The sequence below is a fragment of the Cygnus atratus genome, chromosome 5 (assembly GCF_013377495.2).
Source record: "Cygnus atratus isolate AKBS03 ecotype Queensland, Australia chromosome 5, CAtr_DNAZoo_HiC_assembly, whole genome shotgun sequence".
In the NCBI taxonomy this organism is placed as follows: domain Eukaryota; kingdom Metazoa; phylum Chordata; class Aves; order Anseriformes; family Anatidae; genus Cygnus; species Cygnus atratus.
In genome coordinates, this window is record NC_066366.1 from 5,387,315 (window position 1) to 5,401,920 (window position 14,606).

Here is a 14,606-nt window from a genome sequence, read left to right on the forward strand (position 1 = left end):
TAAGTGCTGGACTAGGTCACAGGGTTGAGCTACAGATTTCTGAGACTGGAAGGTGAGAACAGAGATGTTGCTGTTCCAGCTGAAGAGAACTGAAAATTTCAAGATGTGCCATGAATGAGAAAGAAAACCCAGTGCAGGTCAATAATTCATGTTATTAATGAACAATTGGAGAGGGAGAACAATAGCAGCTTGTCCCTCATCTCCCTCGCGTGGTACCAGCAGAACGGAACGCTGCTATCCCCGTGTGATTATTCAGTCTTCAGGGCCTGTGTTTTGAATCTCCCCACCCGCTCCACGCTCCTTCCCTGTTTCAGCTGACTACATCAGGCTTTGTGCTGCCACTCATTTGAATGTCTTTCCACGGTCACCTTTCTCCTGTACATTCAAACTTACCTCCTTGGTCTGCCTTCCATCCCCATCTTTAAGTCTTCTGACACCAAAAATGTCACATAAAGCAAAACTGAAGCATATTCTCCCTGCCCCTCTACTTCCCGATGCTCAGGCACGTAGCTGAGCAAAACCTCCCATTGCTCACACATAAGCAACCTTTGTGGCAGCTGCAGATTTCAAGAACTAGTCACCAATAGGACTGACAACATGCAGACAGGGAAGGGAAGCCAGCGTTAGATAAGAAGCGATGAATGGGCAAACGAGAAGAGAGACAGGACTGTATCTTTCTCTCAAATAAGCACACTTTTCTTCACACACAATTTCTTCAGCTACTCAAATGCAGGGTCCAGAATTCCAAGCAGTAAAGCAACAACTCAATCATGGAACTACACCAAGTCAAATAACATAAGTGACTTACACGTGGCCTAAACCAATCCTTCTGACGTGCAGAAAACGGACTCCACAATCAGTAAGATTGTAAAGTAGGTATGTTTATTCAGCGCTGGGCAGCACGGGGGGGTAGTCCCACCGAAGTCGTGTGCACCCCAACGCAGCAACTTGCCTTGGTTATATGCAGTAAAGAGTTACATATGCATGAAGTTTCACAATGCGCCTATACATACGCATGACCTATCCCCACTTCATATTAAAATTACTTCCAAGAAGTCATTTCCATATCTCCTGGTGGTGGTCACCGGGGTTGTGGGGATGAAGGCTGATAACTCTTCTTCATCATCACTAGCTGACCTCCTGCCTTTGTGCAGACTCAGCTGCTCCTTGTCTCTTGTCCAAACCACAGGGTCGGTCTCAGCCGGTTCTTGAGTCAGGTTCCCTATTTTTGTCAGGAACCATCCTCTGTGAGGGGCCCCAAGACTTCTTGTTTTAAGACCTTTAAGACTTTATTTGCACAGTAGTAAGGAAAGACATTAAGCAACATCTATTTTTAATAGAATAATCGAGGTATTCATTAGTCAGCATCCTGTCTACTACGATTCTCTTAACCCCCTCTCTCACTTCAAGAAAGAGAAACTTCTGGAAAAGAACACTTTCCTACTCCCAGCATTCTTTAAAATGGCCCACAAGCGTCTTGGTGGTTCTATGAGTAACAACTGCGCATCTCCTATGACTTCAAACAAGAGACGTATTTACAACTGCTTCCTTCTCCCCCAGAGCCTGAAAGATCAGTGGTCTGAGGGTTAACAGTCTAACTTGTTCTCCAGCAAAGCTTCCATAGTAAATCCACCTTCCCTCCTCCTGTCCCCCATGCATGTCGGCTCACTGGCAGGTTTGCCTGTTTTCAGAAAACCGAAGGGGAGGCAGAAATGGCTGCACAGACACTTGCTTACCTTGTTCTATGTTACATATACGTTACAAACCTTGTCAGTTTATTTGCTTCTGAATGCATCTTGCTTACGTAAAAGGCTTTCTTTGTTCAGAACCGATGACACGCATAAAAAAGTCGGTCTTTGCACTGCAGAAGCATTAGCATAGCATGCTGGCTCTGCATTTTGCCTTGCAGAGACTGACCTTCTCCATCAGGACACCTACAAGCAACACTCACTAAGCTCTGGACGCCAGCAATGCAGAGGGTTTCTTCGCTTGATTGAGAGCTTTTCACTGTGTGCTCCCCTCCTTAGAGCAGAAAGCCTCAGTTCATTTTGTACAACGTTTTATTCTGTAAACAAAGCATACTGACATACAGAACAGGGCATTCATTTCCGAGTGAATGAGCAACAACTCGGTGTGGTTTTTGCTGTTGTTGTGGTGGTGGTTTTGTTTTTACATTCAACCATGTACCACCTACAATGAATTATTATTCACTCTTCATACTATAGCAGTATCTAGAGGTCCTGACCAACTGCAAAGCATGTAGTAATTCAAGCTCTCAAGACAAGTTATTACTTCCCAATGTTTTCAATCTATATAGGCAAGACAAAGAAGGGGAAAAAAAAAAAGCAGTTCCCCCCCTTTCAAATGATAAAGAATACAGGCAATATGAAACTCAAGAACAGGACCAGAAACAAACCAAAGGACTCTCATTCTTTAAAACCCCAAATCATTCTTCACATTTCCAAAGGCATGTTTATGTTACAGATGTGAAAAAGTGAACAACAATTCAAATAAAGAAGTCACATTTATTTGCTATATAATTTGCTGGATTCCTCTGGATGGAACTGCAGCAACAGCATACACAACCAAAGCACGCTCACCACCATAACCCCAGGTCCTATGGGTCACATACTAGCTGTCATTAATCAAGGAGCAAAATCATTCAGAGGGTATGACTACTGAAACAAGATAATATTTATCAGCACACAGATCTCAGGAAAACAGAAGTAGAACCCTCAGATAGAATTGCAAAAAAGGAATGAGAAAAAGGCATGAGAAAGTGGTCAGCGCATGTATCAGAAAGGATGCTGTATGCAGAAAATAGTATTGAGGAGTCAGTGAACAGCAGCTTAGTCAGATAAGTGAAACATGTCAGAGGTAGCCTGGAACAGTATATTACCATGAAGAACCACAATCAACACAGATTAAAAAAACAACAGAAGACTCAATTTCACACTTTTTGCAGAAGGCCCGTTCTACTATCCTTACAGTTTCTTCCAGTATCTGTAATGCTTTTATAAGCAGCTTCATACTACGAATTTCTTCTCCATTGAATAGAAAGAGAAAACACATCTGAAAATTACCTACGAACTACAACTACTGCAAACCTAGGAGAGAAAACCACACAGCTCATACTATGACCTTAATTCCCTCCCCCTCATGAGTTGACTGTTATATTATTAGAAAGTTTTCCTGTCCTATTTTCTAACAGCCCTTTAATGGCATCCACCGTACGTATGAAAAACGGTTTTATAAATAGCTTCAAAGGCAGTTAATGATATCGGAAGGCAATTTGCACGTCTCCATTTCTCCCACCAAAACCAGTGCTGGACCTACGTTCTCCGCCAAACGCTCACCTGGAACTACTCCTGTGGGCATGCTCTGACTAGTAACTCAGCTGGGCTGCCAAGCAGATGCGAGAACCAACCTGACATTGCTCTTATAAGCTGGAGAACTTGTAAAAACTTTGTTTTTAGATTGAAGTCTTCCTATTCAAATGCAGCTAGAAACATATGAGCTATCTTGGATCAAACTGTCCTCAACAGCTACAACTGACTTATGCTCTTCGACAAGAACTCTCCTGTTGTTTCCAAGAGCTCTTAGAAGATTTTCTTCCCTAAGCAGTAGCTTCAGAAACTTTAGGTTTGGTTTGCAATTCAATAATAATTCATGTGGATCTGCATCCCTGCAAACCTATAATAAATTGATGTCTGGCACAGACGATAATTCCTCAGAAACACTGCTCCTTTCACAGTTTAATCAACTACAGCTTGTTTCAGAAGGGCCTCATTTTCTCCTTTTGCCAGGCTACTTTCTAGATTATCTTTTTCTTTTTTTTTTTTTTTTTTAAATTCTGATCTTCTGTTTAAAATGTGTGTACACATCTACTTATGTTCACTGGCACTTCTCTGTGATGCAAACTGGATTTTCTAAGATGCCGGGATCTCACAACTCCAGCAGAAGCTGGCAGGTGCAACATATGCTCATCATAACATGCAGATAAAATAATAAAAGGCCAGAAGTGGCCTTATGTCTCCACCTTCTCACACTGCTTCCTCCAGCTGGATTTTTACACTAATGATAAGTGATTAGACAGTCAGCTTCCTCCTCACAGACTTCTCAAAAGAACAGGAATTCATTCTTTCTTCAATTATATTGCATCAAGACAAAATGTTTGTCACTCTACCTGCAGATAAGAAAGTCAGTACCTACGTAAAGAACCCATGAAATAATTTAAAAAAATAATTGTTCAATTTTTTCTAATACTCTTCTATATGCATACTTGTTCCTTTTAGTTTCAGAACAAACTTCGGCACTTTCCAGCTGCTGTGTTGATCACAGGCAATCTTCCCGCAGCAACGTTGAGCTCTGCAATACAAAGATGTCCATCCACATCCATGATGCTATGATTTCTGGTGTGCCGCTTCTAACATGAAGTTTGACAAAGAGCCATGGAGTGTCCTGCCCCACATCCAATTAAGATCTGTTTTGCAAAACCGAGAGCTTTGACTGGCTTCGGAACCTGGACGTTTGCTTCTGTGCCATCACCACACATCCCGTGTTCGTTCCATCCCCAGGAGAAGCAAGAGTCACCTGAAAGAGAGGATGCAAAACACTGAATAAAGGCAGCAAACACAACAGCGTCAACTAGTTTGTGAAGCAGATTGGTCAAGTCATATTCTAATGAGGTTCTAATAAATTCTTCTAAGGGGGGAAAAACATTCAGGTTCTCTTGAAAACTTAAAAAAAACAGAATGAGCTATTGCCTACCTTGTTTCATATCGTTAACAACATGAGAGGTTAAAATAATAAAGACATCTGAAAAGTGCTCAGCAAATATCTTGTTCTGTATTTACACATAGCCCACAGAAAGGTCTCAGCACTTTAAACCTTTCCTGAAACGATGTGGGATCCTCGTCTTTCAGGTTCACCTCAGTAAGCAAAACTAAGTAGCACAAACTAAGCCTAGGGACATTTTAATCAGTTCATGCAGCACAGTCTGTAGGACTGGGGAACACACAGAGCTGCCAGGCTGCCAAACAAAGCTCATTCCTGCTTTCAAAGAAGTAGGAATGAAACCTATTTTTTTTCCTTTAAATACAGATCTCCAGCATGCCTTACTCTTAATCATCACACCTCTTCCGCTTGCTTCGGCATTATTTCACTGCTTTTATTATCCTTATTTTCCTTCACTGTCATTTATTTTTGTAAAATCTACTTTTACATCCCAAATCATGATCCGTGTGTTATTATTACCCTACAGTACTCTTTCTTAAAGCAGAATATGTAAATCCTGTTCTATAAATTGCTGGCATAAGAAGAGATACATAACACCCCCCCACCTTATTCTGAACAAGAGATATTTCTTCCCTATTTTCCTGTCTTTATTTCGCTGTCGCAAACTGCGCCTGTGAATTTCTGTAATGAAAAAGAAAGCCACCCTGCAACAGAATCATGTTTCTGATGCCACTGTTATTTTTGAAACGCAGCAGGTATTAAACAGCATGAGGCACCACTCCAGAGTACAAACAATGAGAAGAAAAAAGCCGACATTCACCAATCCAACCCCAATCATAATTCTAATTCAGAAACCGATTATTCCAAAGATAGCAGGATCATCTCTCTCTCCTGCAAACTCAGTACATTTCATTCTCATCCGTTTTCTTTATATATTACTATGTTAAAGTTCTCTTCTTCTATAATTAGGTGTAAACATTACTAAAATGAGCTTTTGTGTGGTTTAACCCGGCAGACAGCTAAGCACCACGCAGCCCTTGGCTCGCTCCTGCCCAGGTGGATAGGGAGAGAATCAAGACAAAGAGGTGAAGCTGATGTGTTGAGATAAAGACAAATTCTCAGGACAGAAAAGGAAGGGAAAATAATAATAAGAGCGATACTATATACAAGCAAGGCCTGCGCAATGCATTTGCCTCTGGCCAAGCCCACTTTTACAGCTGGTCCTGGTGCCCTGGGGCATGATGCATACGCAACGCTAACAGCCCAGCACATCACACCCATGTACATAAGCATGTTGCGGCAACACGCCAAAAATGGGTGATGTACCCCCTTTCGAGATCACTGAATGGAATATCTAAGAGGTTAAGAGATTTTTCTTTTTTTTTGGTAAGGCTCCAGGTAAGAATATTTTTGTCAATATTAACAAGCAAGAAAAAGATATCACAAGCCAAGAGACTCAAGACGCATCACGGAACAATTATTCAGGGAAAAATTCAACAACAAAAAACCATCTGCACCTAAGAAAAGACATTCTTTTGCGCAGTTGTTAATATGTTAATACGTGGATCCTGCAGAGTAAGCCTACTTCAAATGGAAAAACCTCCAAGTTTAATGAAAAGGAAATACAGCATGCTCTTATGTTAATGAGACGACTATGGCAAGCTTTTTGTAGCCAGGCCCTTAGCAATTAGTACAATGACCAAATGCAATGAGCTGATGTGTTTGTATGGGGATTCACTACATCTGACTGAAGGATTTATTTATTTTATTTTCATCCTAGCCCATCAGGACAAGAGAGAGGAAATGAGAAAGTTTTTGTTCACCTTGAACCACAAACTGCTCAACGACATATTAATGCCTCTCCAAGTAATAAGTAGACCTAGTTAAACACCTTCTGAAAAAAACTCACAGAAAAATTCACAAGCTAGGAAACCCGCATACAAGAATACCTGCCCTAAAATAAACACCAAGTCTTTTCCAGCCCACAGTTCTCCAAGCATGTTAAAAGGCCAGCAAACAGATTTTTGTACGTGGCTCCAGTGAGTTTCATGTTTACTGAAATGGGCCGAGGTAAAGCAGACAAAAACCTATACATACAAAGTACTTTGGGTTCACAAATAGCCTTAGGCAAAAGGCCACATGCATACGGAGTGCCAGGCAGAAATCCGGAGGTCTGATGGGCAGCTGACCGATGCAGAACAGCAGGTCCCAGTCATGATTCTCAACAACAAGTCCTATGTCTAGAAAGCTAAAAGGCAGAGAGTTACTGTGGCCAGAACAGGTGTGCAATACCACACCTGCCTGCAGTACATTTTGAGCGAGGTTTGTGCACAAAAAGGGCAGGAGCTTGATTTCTGTCAGAGAAAAGAGAACCGGTGGAAAAGACGCAGAGTCTGTTTTTTGCACCGTCATCACTGGGACTTGCAGGAGGGCTGGGCAGTGCGGCTGGCAGGGCATGGGAAAAAAATGAGTTAAGGAAAGGCCTTCGCTAAGGAACTAATGACTAGCCTCTGGCCAAAAGAAGAGACCATCCAGTCCAACTGCCTGACCGCTTTCAGGACTAACCAAGAGTTAAAGCATTTTCGATCGTTTCTATTCACAGTTTATATACTGATAAAAATCACAACGCAACCTGAACAGCTCTTCATGTTTTCAGGGGAAAATTCAATTTTTATGTCTGTGCCAAACCTTTCAAGGATGAAAGACCATAAGAATGATGTGTATTAATACGCCTAAACATTAATTCTAAGGGATTTAAAACAAGCACTGTAGCATAATCTCAAACCAGATGATTTGTGCATGCGGTGGGGTAGGGAGGGAAAGAGCAAGCTGCTCTGTGTCAGCAGGGTAAATGAAACGGCCTAACACATTGCATTCACCTTTTCCCTCTTAAAACCTAAATACTCAAAGTACAAATAAAACCTCACAACTAACATGGCAGCCTGGTATAAACCCAAGGAAATTCCAACTTGAATTCACTTTCACACTAATGACAGTCTGCAGTGAGACTAAACAGGCTTTTCCCCTGAACAAGAAATACACACGAAGTGGGAGCAGAAAAGCCCTTAATTAATTTGCCAGTTTGGGTCACAAAACCAAGAAAGGGTTACTGCCTTCCCTCTGGACACAGGCATTACCTAGGCTTTTCTCAAGGTAACTACAGTGACAGCCGCAATCCATAACTTGATCAAACTGGAGAAAAGTACGTCTGGTAAAGTAAAGCTGCTGCATATTGGAGAGAGGAGGGGGTTCTGGGGAAGCAGGGGTCTTGCAGTTGCTCCTCACTGCTGCGTACTCTGTTCTTCAGATAAGAATGAACTAATGTTGGCGAATGAGATGCTTTGGGTGAGATTCACTGCACGACTTCAGCCACCTAACAGGCAAGCAACTTAGCTACAGTTACCCTCAGGACTTCAACAGTCAATGGCGGCATCTACTTCTCTCCAAGAGTCAATTCATCTCATCTAAACACTGGCATCAACATCAAATTTATCTCATGATGTTGACTATAGGGGGAGACCAAGCGATTGTCTTAGCCCAGGTATATCGTTATTAAACAGCTGAAGATAGGTTATGACAAGTCTCATCCTTGCGATCGGTCTGAAAGTACAGCAAGGAAAACATCGTGGAAACAAGGAAGCTCCAAACATCGCTGCAGCCTAGTTTCGGGCTGCAATCTGCTTCTAAACCATTGTGCCCTGCAGACTAATCACTGAAATCTTTAAAAGCTCATCTCTTCCTTCTACTCCTATTCTCCCAACCACACACATACAGACGGAAGCTGGCTTTGAAGGCAACCCAAGTATCTTGAAGACAAGCTATTCAGCAGACAGCTTTGCATATTAAGGATTCATTAAAGCATTTTAGTCCAGCTCTATTGCATAGGCTTTGTGCTCTTAGTAATACTCCAAACACCTCAATATTATTATTCTTTTAATTTTAAATTAGTGCTACTCTTCAGATGGTTATAGATAAAGTTACAGTCATCAAGAGACTGGCAATTTGCTCAGAGCAAGTCAACTTGAAACAGAATCAGGGCAGAACCTGGAACAAAATTCAGGTGTCTCAGCCACCGCCTTTTGGCTATTTGAAAACACTTCAAGCCTTACAAGGCATAACATAACAATATGCAAAAGGTTTAGACTATATCTGCCCACAAAGATTGTAAAACACAAGTCTTCCTATGTTTTCAGAACACCTGGCAAGTGATGGTACCGTATAAAATAAAAGGAAAGAAATATATATTACTTTTGCATTTTTGTTAGCAACAATTCTGTCATCAGTGGAAACAACTTGCAATTTTACAATGTAAGAGACGGAGTTAATACCAATTCTTTCCATACAAAAGCATGGAAACATGTTAGTAACTGAAAGGACAGTCAAAACATTCTGCTTAATCTAAAAGCTACCTTTGGTAAGTGGAATACAAGACACGATCCCAAGACAGTATACGCTACTGAGCGGCAGAAGTAGAAAACAGAGACTTGTGCAGAGCCAGCTTTATCATGGAGCCACATTGACGGCCACGTTTCCATGGAGCAAGCTGCCTTGCACTCAGGCAGCCCATCCAGCTGCTGCCGAAGCTGCCCAGGCCCACAGCCTTCAGAGCCACACATCTAACCTCACAATGCCTTAGAAAAAAACCACAGGCACTGCAGTGCTAGCTCAATGTGCAGATAAGGAACATACGTTTTGTGATAGCAAGTACGAAGTCACAGTGCTACAGACTCACTGAGAGTTCAAAGCCAGCCTCCAGCCACCACCTGGTCCTCACCCCAGCTGGGCAGCACGACCAGCTCTCCCCAGACACTGGCCCCACAGCACCACTCACTCCTTTCCTTCCCTTCCCCTCCCCTCCCCACACTAGCAGGGCTTTTAGCCCAGTATCAGCTGCCTCCTGGTCCCGTGCCTGGTTTTCCTCCTGGTACCTAAAGGAGGATGACTGCCTGTGGCCTTCCAACAGCTCCTCCCAACAACTGTATGAAGCCAGCACGACAGGGACTTCTCTGGCTTGGTGCCCTAAACTAACACCTTGCATTAATTATTTTTTTTTTACAGCAGAAGCACTGCCGTGTTACTAGGACCTTCCCTCTGCCTGTACTTGTACATGTGTAATAGAGCAGGGCCTTCACACTGGGTCAGGGCCTAGAGGCCAGCCGACAAAACCTCTCACTACAATATACAGCTGACTACTGGGAAGAATCAGAAAATCAGCTTGAGCATGTAAGATGCCTCAGTGCAGCTTAGGGAGCCACACTGCGACGTGGAGTACCATAAAACAGAGCAGTAAGGCCACACATCTACTTGGAAATTAATTTCACTTGGGAAAGCCCAATTTCTTGTTTCTCCTTCAATATCAGTCTCTATCCCATGAACAGCAAACAAGCAAGAGCAGTACAGAGCATAACCTGCCTTTTCCATCCTCATTTTCAGAGCACAGAAATAGCTGAGAGTTACAAAGTGGGAATCATGTTTATGATGTTTTATCATGTTTCTGAGCATGCCATGAAGGGCAGCGTAGCACATCTGACATAGCCTGAAAATGGTATGTGGGGAAGGACCACAGTGTACAGTAACGGAAGGAAAGAGAAAGAAACTAGCCCTGCAGAGAAATAGGGAAAGGTATGGTAGGAACAGCACTTACCAAAAAAAGCATTCGTATTCTTACAGGAATGTGGTACATTTTCCTACGCAGTGTTGTAAGAACCAGACAAATATTGCAGCCCATTCACTAGAGGTAGTGCCATCTTGTCATCTAATATCAAATATGAGTGGAGATTTCATTCTACTCTCACAGGGCAAGTCAAAGCAGGAGCTGAATGGCTCACCCCACAAATTAACACGCAGCGATTTAAAAGAATCATTCCACATTCTTTCAGACAAGCCACAGTTTAGGTTATTCAGTGCTAGTTCATGATAGATTTTATTTTTTCTTTCTCAGTTATACGTTGCCATTTTGAAGAGAAAAACCTGCAGAAATACACAAAACCATACTCTAGGATTTAAAAGCAACATCCTTATAACTACAGGTTCCTTGGGCTGCCACACCCTCACAGATTTTGTGGCAAAACTTAAGTTCTGTAAGAGGGAGAGGTTTGCTTGGCTGCATGTAGGCAGCAAGGAGAGAAGTCTATTGCAAGTATTAACTGTTCACATTTCTGCTTTCACAGGCAAACACCAATGGTACTTCTTATGACTAAGGCTCATGGGTGCTGCACAGGGTTTTCCTTTTGGTGTTACTCAAACGTTTCAATTCCTCCCAGCAGGAAAGCACCTTCAGCTCAGCACTGAACAAAACATGGGCTCACGACTTTGTGCAAGACTGAACGTAGCCGGACCACTGACGATACGTGAGGATTATATCATACATGAAGCAGCTGCAGTGCAGAGAGGAATAAGCATTAAAGATGCTTGCTTTTTACACCTGTAGAAGACAAGAAAATCTTGAAATTTTGCTTTCTGAAATACAGGACAAGAACACCTGACAAATTTGTCAGTGGAGAAATTTGTCTTAAGGCTCTGAATGTTAACCTGCTTCAACAGAGTATCAGGCATGGCAGAAAGCGACACTCATTTGCACAGCTTACACCCCTGCCTCTCAAAATGACAGGCACAAAATGTGTCAGTGCTCTCTGTGTGACCACAACTAGACAGTCATGGTCTCGTTGCAGAGACAGGGACAGAAGTCCTGTGACCATTTCTGCATGACATGAAGGAGAATATATGGAAAATACCTTTTACTAAGTGCTTAGTAAGAGGTTGTCCGTGGCAAGTAAAATGGCCAAAGCAATATTCCAAAGCACACCTAGGAGGGGGTGAGAGTCATTTAGATGTCCCTTGAGACCATTCGGAGCCACGGCTGTTTGCACCCATGTATTCTGGGTATAAAGCATTACTGTGTCAAACTTACACACACTTTCAGCTGAAATAAATGATTATACCAAGAAAAGGAGGGGACAGCTTCAATTCATTCTGACCTAGAACATTGCCTTTAATTCTGGGTCTTGTATGTTAATCTTCAACACACCACTAGGAAAAGCAACAGATGAGTGCAGAGATGGACGCAGATGCGAGAATGGGCAACTCCTCCGACTGCATTACAGCTACACGTAGCTTACCGCGCACGCTAAGGAAATCGCAGAGCAGCAGAAGTTACAGACGGCAAGATAGGCAGCAGCATGCAGGTAAAATGGTGCTTCCTTCTACTTTGTTGGTTGAAATCAGAAACGAGATCACACTGGGATCTCTCAGGAATCCTCTCCTCAAGAAAGAACAGCTAAGTAGGAAAAGAATATTTTGGAAATGCTTTGGCACTTAATGGGTTTTATAAAGCAACTCTTTATACCATACACTGGTCTATTTACAAGTATACAGTTTTAAGGTGATAAGGTATACCAGGCTATATATGGCTGTCAGTCCTTGGCAGCTTATAAAAAAATACTTATGATACAATAAAAGGTAAACAGATATTCGATATGGTCACGTTTACCTACAATTTCTGCTTGTCTGACTGCTATTCTCTTCCCCTGAAGGGCTGTTTCCACTGAGCAAAAGCGAGTGTTTTGTTCTGGGATTTGTTTCTGAAGATGTTCTTTCCTGCAGAACACAATTATCTGTAACTCAGAACCAAGAAGTGAAATGCTTGCTCCTTCCATATGGATATCTTCTGTAAAATAGCTTTATGCTTAAATGGGCTTTAGTTTGAATGTTTCCCCTTTCACTTTTCTTCATCAGTTGCAAGGCTGCATTTTGGTCAAGTTTCAAGATATGTGGTATGAACGCACGCTGCTGTTGAGTGAAATTTTATAAATCTGCTTGTTGATACTGAACAAGTGAGGGCTTTTTTTCCATGCTTAACAAGTAATCTGAGGTGAAGTCCAGGTCATTAGCTAAAGCATTAGAAATGCAAAGAGAAAAGACAAGAAAACAAGTGTTCACTGAGTTGCTCAGTTGCTTTCTTATTGATTGAACCAGCAGATTTTCTCAGAGCTCCACAAATCCTGTCTCCTAACAGACAGTAGTTGCAACTCAGCAGTGAAGTTATTAGTATGCCTTACTTTGATGAAGTTTCAAGCTGTAATGTTAGCATAGCACAGCATCTCAGATCCCGGTTCCCCTGCAAGAGTCACTTTGCAGTTTTAACAGTGACACCACTGAAATATGTGTGTACAAAAGAGCTTTAAAATACAAGCTCGATGCAAGCTATAACATAGCTAGAGAAAAAGGGAATTCAGGATGAACTGATTTACCCCCCTTTCTGGGCAGGATTTTCAGATTACATTTCCTCCATGCTGCAACTGTTGTTCTTGATTTAGCCTACTTGTATCTGGTTCAAATGTGCCTATACCACACTGTACTGTAGTGCAAGTGCACATCTAATAAAACCCCTATGGACCATGTGCCTTGTCTGTCTCGGTTTTTGCGCCTATTCTTATAGGGATTCTTAAACTAGTCACTGTGTTGGGGGCCTAAACAGGATAACTCAGGATCTACTCAGACACCACAATGGCTGGGTCATTTGAGCACCTATAGAGAGAGCAAAAAGTAAATGACTTAGTAACATCCCCATGTTAGCAGTGCTGGAGCTCAAAACCATCATTCCCCTCACGCAGCACAGTTCTGTGAACTAATAGCATCCCTTTCAAAGAAGGAAACAGAGTGACTTGACTGAGCTATGAAAGAAGATGAAAGCGAGTTAAAAAAAAATCCCATAATTCAGACTTCACTGACCTTAAAGAGATTTACTTCAAGTGTGTGTACCAGAAGCAAGTCATGTTTGTTCAAAGTGGCAGATGAAACGCAAGGTTTTTACCTGAAATTGGCTCGGCAGAGCTGACCTTGTGTTAACTTTCAATTGCAAGTAAAACAGTAGCTGAATACTGAAGAAAAAAATTTGTTGAAAAAAATGCAAAGCAACACTACCACAAACTACAGCCTCAATCCCATCTACATGGTTTAGCCATTTCTCTGATTTCAGAAAGGGTTTTGGGGGTCTACAGTAAAGCAGAACCCAACCATTCTAGCTCTTCCCATCTCTTAAAAATTATCATAAGACTGGAGACTTCAGCCACAACATTCAGTCAAGCAAATGATGCAGATTAATGAGACAGATGATGTTTATCAGAGGAGACACAAATTCTCTTTCCTTTCCCAGGTAACCAATAGCCAGGAAGACCAGAACTCTAGGAATACAACCTCTGTTTTTTAAAGCCATACTTTTAAAGCAGTACCTGATATTTAAGTAAGCATTCTGTAAAAACTAAGCAAATGGACAATACTGGATGTAAAAATAGTGGGAGAATAGGCTATGTCAGGTATGGTAGAAAAAAATAAGCGCTGTACCAAACCTAAGAATTAAACATTCAGGAGGAGAATCAAAGCAGACAGCTTCAAAAACAGAAGTGCCCAGAGGGTAGGATTGGATCTGTTTCTCCAAACATCAGTTCAAAACCATATGCAACTGCTGAGTGAAGTCTAGAGGAATCACTTGCTGATATGAAGCCAAGGAAGAGTTCTACCATCAACACCTGTTTAAAAGCAAAGACTGGTTTAATTACATGAACACCGATTTTGACATACTTGTTTTTCTGATGCAGAACAGAGATTTTGGGCAAGATGTAAAGCACAGCTTACCAACTTTCACCTTTTTATATTCTGCATGGATAAATCTCATTGTAATTCCCTTTACTTTTATCCACTGCATTATATAACTTAAAACTAATTATTCCTATTGTAAAAAAAAATTTTTATTCAAAAGTTGAGCTTCAATTCTGAGTTGGCAAAAAAGCATTTCAAAGCAACACACAGGGCTAAAGAGAGTCTAGCCCTGAGCTAGACCAGAACACACAGGGTGTGTAAACACACCTCTC

General features: G+C 41.8%; 1 protein-coding gene across 1 annotated transcript in view; it reads right to left on the reverse strand.

Moving 5' to 3' along the window:
- Positions 1–704: 704 nt before the first annotated feature.
- Positions 705–14,606, reverse strand: part of SERGEF (secretion regulating guanine nucleotide exchange factor) — a 153,352-nt gene continuing 139,450 nt past the window's right edge. The window contains 2 exon segments of the mRNA XM_050711013.1: positions 705–4,432; positions 4,435–4,593. Coding sequence (XP_050566970.1) covers positions 4,404–4,432; positions 4,435–4,593 — 188 coding nt within the window. The 3' untranslated portion in view covers positions 705–4,403.